The 11,536-nt window shown below is 40.9% G+C and overlaps 2 protein-coding genes and 1 non-coding gene across 9 annotated transcripts in view; 1 reads left to right on the top strand and 2 right to left on the bottom strand.

The window, feature by feature from the left end:
* Positions 1 to 4: 4 nt before the first annotated feature.
* On the bottom strand, positions 5 to 3,737 carry rps3a (ribosomal protein S3A). The gene is made up of 6 exons (XM_071503561.1): positions 3,579 to 3,737; positions 2,780 to 2,883; positions 2,202 to 2,389; positions 863 to 1,071; positions 440 to 549; positions 5 to 173 (listed from the first exon to the last, which is right to left on the bottom strand). The coding sequence occupies exons 1-6, from the start codon at positions 3,638 to 3,640 to the stop codon at positions 46 to 48; spliced, it is 801 nt and encodes a 266-aa protein (XP_071359662.1). The 5' UTR covers positions 3,641 to 3,737; the 3' UTR covers positions 5 to 45.
* Positions 309 to 379, bottom strand: LOC139637182 (small nucleolar RNA SNORD73). Its single transcript, XR_011694558.1, has one exon. It is a non-coding gene; the product is annotated as a small nucleolar RNA SNORD73 (small nucleolar RNA).
* A 3,926-nt stretch (positions 3,738 to 7,663) lies between the features above and the next one.
* lrba (LPS-responsive vesicle trafficking, beach and anchor containing) overlaps positions 7,664 to 11,536 on the top strand; it is a 183,128-nt gene continuing 179,255 nt past the window's right edge. For 4 of the 7 annotated variants that reach the window (XM_071503548.1, XM_071503552.1, XM_071503549.1 and 1 more), the window contains exon 1: positions 7,665 to 8,715. In XM_071503548.1, the coding sequence (XP_071359649.1) occupies positions 8,530 to 8,715 (186 nt within the window). In that variant the 5' untranslated portion in view covers positions 7,665 to 8,529. Of the gene's footprint in view, positions 8,716 to 11,536 lie in introns of all 7 variants that reach the window. The other 3 variants (XM_071503550.1, XM_071503553.1, XM_071503551.1) reach the window with 3 other exon arrangements.

The following is an 11,536-nucleotide window of genomic DNA, read 5'->3' as shown; positions in this document are numbered from 1 at the left end:
TTCGTTGGTCATTTACATTTTTTATTAAATCTGTCAGGGTGTTCTTTAGACTGTCTCCTGGATGGGGGGCTCATAGCCGTCAGCCCTCTCCACCTTGGCTCCAGTGTCGTCACCAGCTGCCTTTGCAGCACCGCCGGCACCACCCTCACCATGGAGCTCCATCAGTTTGCCCACTGCAATAGAAGACAAGAGGCTTTTAACTCAGGCTGATCATGAAAAGTTAAATTAGATATTTTTAATCCAAGACAGTGATCTAGCAGCAATATTTCATTCTTCAACCTTATGAGCGGTTAAGAAATCATCAAGGGAACATCAGCTGATCTCAATGGGTAGTAATCATGTGATCATATGGGACCGAAACAGTTTGTCATCATGTGTTCCCATGAGTGGAAAACAAACACACAGCGATACCCCATGTTAGTGATGTTAAACCACTTACACTCAAACTTGGGCTTCTTAAGCATCTTGACCTTGCGGACATAGACGTCGTGTAGAGGATAGATGGACTGGCAGGCCTTCTCAATGTCCTTGCCAACACTGTCAGGGATCCTGTAACACAACACAATATACAACACATTAATGCAAAAGATAATAAGCTATTTCAGAGATGACAAGCCTCCCTGAACTTGCTTTTTTTTTTTTTTTTTTTTTTAAAACACGAACACAACCTGGCCAAACTTTTTGCACGTCTCTGGATGAGTTTTCAGCAAAAGCCAAGACATTTACAGTACATCCATATACAGCAAGTGTTACCTAATATTTTGTAGACATTTCAGAGGCTTTCCTTGAACATGCAACAACAAAAAAAAAAATAAAAAATGTACATTTCATTCAGGGCCAGGAGAAACTGTACATGACTTACAGCTTGTTGACAACTTCCTTCAGGTCGTTGGTCTGAACCTCACGGGTCATGATCTCCATCATCTTCTTGCGGATCTGGCGGACCTGCTGGTGCTGGGCGTAGGAGGTCTTTCTGATCTGGTTAGTGCGCTTCTTTGTGAAACCCACGCAGAACAGGCGCAGAAGGTAGCCGTCGGTGGTCTTCACATCCACATGGGCTTCAATCATGGTCTGAGTGGAAAGGAAAAATCCATACCAATTAGACTTGAAGCTAAATTCCATCCGTTTCAACCTGCCACCTTTTTAGTTATCATTTTCACTGTATTCTTAACTGTGGTAATCCAACTTTTGCTGCGCTCACTTTCCCTCAACCTGCGTCATGCCTCATTTCCTTCACCCAAAATATATGTTCACAATCTTTGGACAGGTTGTACCACTCTGCAGATTCCTCCTTTTTGTTTTGGGTATGTAAACTTTTTTTCATGCCTTGTATATAAAACAGTGTTTTGGCCGCACTATGCTTACTGAGGCAGCTGTCAGTCAACAGTTTCCATACAAATTCATCACTACTTTGCTTCTAAAAAGCTTACATGAAGTCAACCTTTATGTTCAAGTTTCATAAACATGTTTCCGCTACTGCAGCTGCATTGTAAACATCAATACCACTTCACTATCAACTACACTCAAAACACTGGGCCTGGAAATACTTAGTATATTGCAATCACCTGTTGAACAATGGTCAGATGTATTGAGTAATTATTGCCCTTTAGGAGACCTCACATTTTCTTAACAGTCATCTCGTGATAAAAATCACAGCTTAGTTCCCCTTAAATTCCAACATCATTTACACCATAATCAGAAGTAGTTAAAACAATATGGGTTCAGCCTGTCATCACTCTCCATCACTCACACTACAAACTAGTGAACCTGGCCAAATTAATGACTTCTCAATGGCACACAAATTTAGTTTTTATGCTTTTCTCCATAGAACATATGATTAACCATCCAATGTTCCTTTTGTAGCAATGTCCCATAAATTAGATACAGAAGCTCTTCGGTATCAGCTTTCTTCTATTATAAACAAACTAAGTTAATTACAAAGCATGTAAACTAAACATTTCAACTGCCATTCCTATCGGATGTTCCCTCACAATCCAAAAATTCAAACCTGAGACATCATTTATAATCCAACTTCACTTGTTCATATTTTGATTAACATTTTATGGTGGAAAATAAATCAGCATTTGATATCAAATGTGAGAACATGAGTCAAACACTGATTTGGCATTGTTGCCAAAACTCAACGACATAAGTGAAATATTCAAGCACATCAGTGCAATTCACAAATCCATGATCGTTACCTGCCACTTCTTGACCATCGAGCACATCTTGTCGCGGGTCAGGTCCATGCCGTGGAAGTTGGTGAGGCAGTTCTTGCCCTGAACGTCTTCAGTGATGAGCTTGAACTTACGGAAGGCCACCTCGTCGTTCTGCAGGTCAGCAAGGCTCACCTCGAACACACGTCCCTTAAGACCATCAGAGGCGATTCCTGGATGTTTGGAAAATGGACAGGTTAAGCACAAACGCAAGCACTTGAATGACTAAAGGTGATGACAATCTCTGGAATCGGTGGAAACATAGTAATGGGAAAATCAGTTGATCTCATTAGCAATCAGCAACTATCGTTTTGGACCGAACCAGAAACAGTTCCCATCTTATCACCACGAGTATCCAGACACACATGAGCATCTCTAAAATATATTTTGTTGTATTCACATTATAATTTTAAACTCTCATTAAGTTTACTTCAAGTTGTCTCATTCATCCTGCCCATCCTATGGAGCTTACCTATACTCCATGACAGTTTGATGTACAGAGGACAGCTGTGTGTCATAACACATGTGCCTAAACAATAATCCTTTAGCATAGGAGAACTTACTGGTTCCCTGAGTCCTGGTGACCAAGGTCTTGCCAAGATTGCGGATGTTGAACATAGCTGGTGCCTTGACATCATACCAGTCCTTCTTGGAGAAAGGGTCCACACTGCACAAGAGTGAGAAGCAAATTGATTACACAGAAACAACAGTCCACTGACCAGCACTGACAGCACCGTCCACGGCACAGGTGGTGGTGTGCAGACGGCCTGTGAGCTGGACTTTGAGGCAAACTGGCAGCGAGCAAACCGGTTAAGCATGCACCGCAAAGAAACAGCTTAGGTTAGCAGAGCATGAAAGGGTTTGCCTTTATCCTAGCCCACGCTGCTTTATCCAGCCATCTCCTAGATAACTTCACCATACGATCCACACTGTCGGGTTATTCGCAGTCATATTTATCACTTGGCTACCTGTGAAGTTTGACTGCCATGTCGATGGGTAAGCTTAGCTGAATTCATGCTAATACTTGGTAGCCTTTAGCAAATAATGTTACTGGCTTTCACTGCGGGGCCAAACTCGCATAGCTCTTCATACGTTCTTATAATACACCCAGAAACATCCTGATTAAATATACGTCTGAATTAATTAGGCTAATTATGACAAAATGCTTTTGCGCAGAGTAAAAAGGACACAGCATGGTATGACTCCATCCAGCGCCACAGAGGCCGGCGACGACGAGACTGGGACCGGCCCTGTGACATCTATCTAAAATCGTCTTCATCCTTCATATTTTTTATACCAAAGTCACACTGGTGACAAACACAAAGCCTCTTCCGTGTAACTATGTGTGAATTTTCTACTTACATCTTCTTTTTGGCACCTTTCTTGCCGCCTTTGGTCAGCCTCTTATTCTTGCCGACTGCCATGTTGGCTACAGGGAGTGAAAGAGGAGGAAGGAGGAAATCGCGCGAGAATTAAACAGAAAGACCGAGGTCGTGAGATTTGTTTTTATCTCGCGAGTCCTTATGGCTTTATTTTCTTTTTACGCCCTCTGCTGGTAAAAAAAACCAACTAATATTCTGACAATATCATGTGGTTCACGATGTAATTGTGTTTGTAAATAAAATGTCTTTGTAGTGTCTGTGGAAGCAAATAAATGCCGTGATGATTTTAATAACATCCAGGTATAAAATTAAAACATTATAACTTGGTTTACCAGGGACAAGCAATCAAGTCTGAATGTTCTTCCACAATTAAATCATAACATCAGAATCAGCCTTATTGGCCAGGTATGTTTGTGCATACAGGGAATTTGACTCCCGGTGACCGTCAGTATACTTACATAACAAACGTACCAGTAAATTGTGAATTTCCCCACTGTGGGACTAATAAAGGCAATCTTATCTTACTTATCTTAACAATGTCCACGAAGCTACACATGGACATATAATAATATATAACATAATAATAATAATTTGTTAATATGATATATTGGCTTAATTGGCTTCAAAAACTGTGTGTGTATATGGAGGAGAACTGGTGCTGCTTTAAAGGCAAAAGCTGCTCACACCAAATATTGATTTGATTTAGGGATTTTATCTCTCTTACTGCACTTTGTATGAAGTTAACTGATGAATAAAAAATAATCTTCATTTCATCATCATCTTCACTTTACAGCCTTTTCCACAAATGCCTCAAACTTTTGCACAGTGCTATATAATATAGAATGCAAAATCCAATGTATTGTGTGAGTGCCAAACTAACCAAACATGATGTTACATCTAGAATAACAGAATTAATGTTTGCACAACTACCTAAGAACATCTCAAGTCACACCAGTGAATAATTCTAATTCTATGCAGTGATGAATATAGACTTTTAATCAATAGTCAACATTGTTATTAATCAATACTTGACATTAGCTATTGTGTTTGGAAATCAATTAATATAGAAAAAGAAAAAAATCCTTTGTGTCTCTCAGTTCCTGAATCTCTATTTGAAAAAAAAATTACCTGCTGGGAATTTCAAAGCAGGAAATTTCAAATTAAAATTGATATTACTGTAGATACTCAATTCAACATAAAAAAAAACTGTTACAGTTCTTACTTGATTACTTATCCTGCACACCACCAATACATTTGAATTAATTTGTACTTTGCAACAGACCTTTTTTTTAAAAATTAAAATAACTGCTAACAACGATTTACCTGAATCATAAAGGAAAACCCATCATCCCGGGCCAGCCCATCAGGAGGAACCAGTCTGCGCGTGTGTTAACACGTCACGTAGGTGTGTAGCCTTTCATCCACCCAAACTGTAAGTATAACAAAGGGAAGAATTTTTACTGTTGGTAAAATACACTGAGGTGGCAGTTTATTGGTTGCACCTAACTAAACTTAATGCAGTCTGATAAAACACCTGCGCATTTAATCATCCTTCATGAAGGTCATAATGTTCAGTATTTGGTTGGATCTGTTGAGGAGGGTTGATTCCACCTGAAGATAATTTCAGATGATGTTTCTATTGTTTTTGAACTGTATCTATTGTTTTTGGACTGCATGGTGCAGACAGGTGTTTGTTATTTAGCTGGACAGCTGGGGTCTGACGGTTCATGTGCAGTATTATTCTTTAGACTATTAAATGACTGTTGATTGGACAGTTGGTGAAGCAAACACATTAAAATGTTTCTATCTAAACAAGTAACAGAGGTCTGATAAACCCAGTGTCAAGAATATTCTGAAAATGTAAATTTGAGAGGTGAACACTCTGTAGCCACTGAACAAACACAAAGAAGCTGCAGCAAAGACGACCTTAAAAATATATGAGACCTTACAACTAGTTTAACATCTAAAGGAATATGGCTACATGTAGCATTGCAGCTGTCCACTTTTTCAGTGTCTTCTTGTATTCCATGCCTTTTTATATCTGCAGTTTTTCTTTTTATTTCATCTGAATGTATTCTTTATTGTTTGCACAAACACCAAGACTAAACTGCTTGCTTTGATGACAGGTTTGAATCTTTTTTAGAACTCTATTTCACCAATAAGGTTTTCTGCTTTCCGTTCACTGTCTTTTAAATTAATCTTGCAAGCTTGAGACACAGTCTGAAAGTAAAGCTTTTTGGCAAGTGCTCACTGTTGTTTTTGACGGTAAGTTATTTGACTTAGACTTTCAAGCAGGATGTCAGGAAGAGAGCAAAAGATGATTACAAGTCTCATTATCTCTGTAGAGCCCAGTTAGAAAAATAATAAGGCAAGGTTTGAGCTCAATTTAAAGGTCAGTAAAAGCTTCCTTTTCAAAGCCTTATTTAAAGAAGTCTACATCTGGGCTGCAGTGACCAAGTCTGCTGATTTCAGGTCATTACATCAGGGACAAGGCCTGCGTCTCATGGGTGGTGCTGCTAGCTTCCATGACTCCTAGGGTCCCCGAGGGCTCAGCTACACTTTACTGGGAGGTCGTTGGTAACAGTGACGCCAGCCGCCTCTGTGGCAACAACAGTAATAGCTGCTGAGGCATCCTGCAGAGCACATATGAAGTCACCAGTATGAAACAACAAAGAACGAGACAAATACTTTAAAGATGCGGGCATTATCTAATATGTATAGAGTAGGTTTATCACTTTCCAGGTTGTCTTTGATTGGCATTTTCCTTCAATACTAATCGACGTGGATGATGCCGGTGCCTCTCATCCATTCAGCTGTGAGAACATCTCACTGGTGGTGATTTGAAAAGGCAAGCAGTGCAGAGCTGTCACTCTGCTTTAATGTTTGGTTTCCATTGCCTCGGCATGCATCTGTCAATGTGCGGGTGTGCTGCAGAAAAACAAGGTTCTGCATACATTTCAAACCCCCGATCTGTGTTTTCTCACAGCATAAGCTATGTTTGGTGGCTGTTCTAAATATTACATTGCCTAAAGTAAAATATACAAGTTTCCCTGCAGGGGTTCATGGCACAGTGCAATAATGTATTTGTTTAGCATTTATGGTATTTTTTATTTGTTATATTCTGAGGTGTGATTTTTAAGTACAGTTTGCTGAATGATATTTTTTAAAATTCTCTTAATATCCCAAAAAATGTGGTTACCTCATGGGCTAATGGTTTATTGTTCGGGCAAACAGTATGTAGCCCTGCATCATAGGAAATGTGGTGAAACTTTTTGCTGAATTTCTTCAAAGAGATATCCATCTCTAGGTTCTGAGAGCCTAAGTTTCTTATTACAGTGATGCTTCAGGAGGTGAAAGCAGTATAATCCGATAAAGTCAAAATAAAAATGTGTTCAGTGAAAGTATCACAATAATAATATAAAATATTATTTATGTTATATTCTAGAAATATTACTGTAGTCATGGTCAACTAATGCCAAATGGTTAACATTAAAATACTGACCAGTTTTTCCATTACAAGAATTTTTATCTGCATTCAATTTACAGAAGCTGCAGCAGGTTGTACTCTTAATTTACTTTATTTATGACTGTGAATTATGACATACAGTAGACTAAGTGTATCAGCCTAAAAGAGAAGACATTTTAACTGAATTCTGGTGGGTTCTGCTTCCTTTATAGAGCATTGGAAGAGATGTTCAGATGCTTTACATGACTAGAAGTAGTTATAGCCTGCAATGTAATAGTCCTCCATTGTAAGTTATAGCCTTACATCCATTACTTACTAACTTACTGCATGTTAATAGTGCAGTTTTTAATCTCTTTGTAGTCATTTGATTGATTTTCCAACAGAAAATGTTCATACAGAGGCTCTGATGCAGGGGCCCCTTACCCATTGGGACCCCTGGGCCTGTGACCAGTCGATCATCCATGGGCATTGTATAAGAGAGATGGTTGCTCTCTATAGTGTGAGATGTGCAGTGCAGGCTACTTGATAGGGACTTAAGAGGACAGAGGGGCCCAACAGCACATTACTGCGACGGGGCTCCGGAACGAGTCAAACCGGCTATGGTCGCACTACCAGAGTACAACTGTAAGCGCAAGTTAATTTTAACCGGATCCCAGCGTGTCGCGCTAGAAAGCCACCTGAGCGGCACACCTGCCACCGAGCCGAATAAACCCAGCTCCGCACTGCGCATGCTCCACTCACTCAAGGGCTACACTGTCATGGCGGTGGCGAGCTGAGGCTGCCGGGGTAAATCAGGAAGAGAAAGCAGCGCAGCTGGGTCAACGGTGACATTTAACCAAGTCTGTGGAGTTTCCCGGGGAGGACCGAACGGACCCGCGTCCCTTATCGACTTCTCCCGGAGCTGCCGACGGACTTGCCCCTCTCCAGTTTGTGAGTTTGTGCTTCTGCCAAGCGCGTTACCTGTCAAGTGTGTGGACTCAGTGACAATAGCAACTTCCACTGCTGTGCGGAGACATTGAAGTCTCTGTACCCTCGTTTGCCATTTGAGGAGAAAACTGGCAGAGGACGAGCCGCGCTTCACCTGCTTCCCTCCTTGTTACCTGCAGCTCACTTCCTCACGGCTTTTAGCGGCATTAATCCATCCGCCTGGTGTCAAGTTACGGAGCAGGAGAGGAGCTGTTCACCGTGGAGTGAAGCGGTGACATTTCCAGTCTTTCAGAGACTATCAAATTCAATTTGCGCCCCCCCCCCTTTTTTTTTTTTGCCCACTTTCAAGGTTTATTCGCTGAACTGCTTTGGATGGGGAGGGAAACGTTTTGCTTGTGTGCCTGTGGACTGTCAACAACTCAGCTGAGGGGGACATAGATTCCCCTTTCTCCTCCGACATCGGCTGCACTGTCACCATTGGAGGTGAACAGGTGCCTTACCTGTGAACGCCACCTGTCCCGTCCTTGCTTCCGTAGCAATGGCTAGCGAGGAGACAGCGGGCGCTGCGCAGCCAGGTGATGGAAAGGACGGGAGATCGGGCGCCATGGCGCTCAACCCCGGAGTGCCTATCAGGGGGATAAGGATGAAATTCGCCGTGCTGGCTGGCCTGGTGGAAGTTGGGGAAGTTTCCAACCGAGACATTGTGGAGACTGTGTTCAACCTGGTAAGCTGATTACGAGAGCTCAGAATAGGCCTTAGATAGCACTGTCACGGTGAAGTACTGACAGTGACATGTAAACGTTTGGACAAGTCTGACATCAGTCACATTTGCATAAAAAGGGGCTGATGGGGGGGGGGAAATAGATACTTAGCACCAGTTGTATTTTATTTTTACTTAACGAGGGGCGGCCCACCATGGAAACTGTGCAGTGAGTCATGGGCTAAATCACTTCTCTCTGATTGCCCGTATTATCCTTATATGACACTTTATATTCTCTATTTATTGTATACCAAATGGCACTGTGCTACAGGCACTGGGTTCTTCAGAAGACTTAAAGTGCGGAAACTACTCTGTTGCCCTTGTTTAGGCTTAAATATTTATATTACACAGTCTCTCATTTGGAAGGTTTCTTATTTATTGTTAGCATTGTCTTTTTTGGCTCCCTACATTCTCTATAACATGTTATTAAAACCCACTGAGCCACTGTTTTTAATTAAATCAGACATGATGACGGAAGCTGTTGCACCTAATCAGCTGGTGCTTTCTGTGTATATACTCTTCTGTATATACTGAATCCAGGTCACTCATAGTGTCTGTGTGTGCCTTATCTGTCTAGTACCCGTTGGCCACCCTAAAACCCTTATCCATCTTCGTCTGACTCCAGCACTGATAGCCCTTTGCCTGCCAGAGTTATGAAATGATTTTGCTGCACCTTCAAGTGAATGAATGAAACTACTCCTAACAAGGAAGTTTAGCGTGAAGGAAAGAGAGCATGCTCAGCTAGAGTTTGGCTGGTTAGGTGAGAGGGAGTCCGAGGGAGGAGAGGTGAGGGAGAAACCTGCAAAACTGCTTTGTCACAGTGGCAACACAATGGTGTCCTTTTTAGAAAGGGAGGCTCATCCTCCATGTCAGCAGTCATGAAGTCAACTCCAACAGCAACCCCCACAGTGCAGGCAAGTGAATTGTGGCAGGGACACTTCTCCTCATGCTTTGAAGTTGTGGCACCATTAGATACAAAGCTGTTCCATCATCCAACCAGTGTGACAACCACCAGGCCTGTGCAACAAAAGAGCAAACACAGGTGTAGATTTCACTGTAGCTACTACTGCCTTTGACAGGTTCCCGGAGCACAAGGTGCCATCAAATATAAAAATGCCATCAAATATCATTTCTGATTGTTGTGTATTGTCCAGCACTCCAGACTCAAAAGTATTTGGATTATTAGCATACAAGATAAAGAAATGAAGCCTGACATCATTTAAAAAAAAAATTTAGCTTGAAAAATGACATGATCTAAAATAAGGGAATGGTTAATTGATCATCAGAATAGGTGTTAATCTTCTGTCAAGCAACTAATTGATTAATTTACTACTAATTTCAGCTGTAGCATTGAGCTATTTCACAGTGACTTGGTTCCTCAGAAATGTTTACTGCCTACTGCTGAGCAAGACGATGCTCATTAGAAAGTAAGGCCAGGGATTTCAGCTGTAAGGGAGAGGGCCAACTTTGTGAGTGGCTCATGTTAAATGTATATATGTTGTTTTTTCCTCAGTAAAAAAAAAAAATATATATTTGTGTTAATAAGAGATAAATATTGACTGTAATAGTTCTGTCCCTGGATGCAAAGCAGTTTCATCTGCATGTTATTATAAATGAGAGACAGAGAAATGTGCGACTGGCAAGATAAAGCAGCAAATGCAAAAAGAAATATCACAGGGAAGTACTGTTTTCAGAAAGCTACCAATAAGTGCATGTTTTATTGTGTTTTCTTTAGTCTGGAAAAAGTCATTAATATTTCACAGAAATGAGCTGGAGAGACAGGCAGGCACATGTTTTGACAGAAATATCAGAGTGCAGCTCTGCATGTGTCCCTGGGATGCCCATGTTTAGCATGGTCAGCATCATTTTAGGGCTTTGAGAGACAGCACCATGCATTTCATTATGCTTACTACCCTCAACACACACTCTGTCATGCCCTTCACATCCTGTGCTCACCCTCCACTTGGGCGATAATCTGATTTATCATAAAGGCCAGAGTCTTCTGTTTAGTAGTTTGTCATTTGCAGGCTCACTGCATGAGTCCTACACTGTATTTGTTTAAATGCAACATAGTTTTATCAAGGGTTTTATCTAAAAAATGAACAGTATGACCTAAAACAGTGACTGTGATGACTTGTGACACAGGGGCTGGGGTAATAAACACCAGGATTCACTTGTTTTAAATAAAGCAGCTCATTGTGGTGGCTTTGTTTTTTGCCTGGAGTCAGGAAGTTACTAAAGAGGAAAGAAAAGTGTATCTCATATCTGAAGTCAAAGAAGTGTTCCCTCATACTCTACTGTGGGTTTTACAATTTTTTTCCTCTCTTGATACATGTGGTTCACGCGAGCTGGAGACAAGGTACCATGCTGTATCAGATAAAAGTGAAAGTAAAGTTGAGTAAACCAGAGAGTGAGCAGTTGGAACAGCATGAGGCCTCCTCTTTATAATAATGAACTGTTGATATTTAAACTGGTATCCATACTGTTTTTGATTTGAAAACTGTTAATATGTCTGTGTGATGAAGTATCAAAAACACATGATCATTCATTAATTGTAGTTAGAGACTTTTTTATATTCCACTGCTCAGAAATGTTGGTTGCCTTGTCCTGGCTTGGTGTGGTTGACAAGCTCAGTCTGTTGAAAGCAGAACCACTGGACTGAAAGCAACAAATTTCACTTCATACAGACGTATTTTTTTAATTATTTTTTTTCATGCATGGAAACCAAGCTTAATATCACACTTTTTTTTTTTGGTAGTTTTTCCAATGGCTGACTCATGTAAAC

Source organism: Trachinotus anak, unplaced genomic scaffold (genome assembly GCF_046630095.1).
Source record: "Trachinotus anak isolate AG129_WGS33_773 ecotype Australia unplaced genomic scaffold, CSIRO_AGI_Tana_v1 ptg000019l, whole genome shotgun sequence".
NCBI classification, from domain to species: domain Eukaryota; kingdom Metazoa; phylum Chordata; class Actinopteri; order Carangiformes; family Carangidae; genus Trachinotus; species Trachinotus anak.
This window is presented reverse-complemented; position numbering and strand designations above follow the sequence as displayed.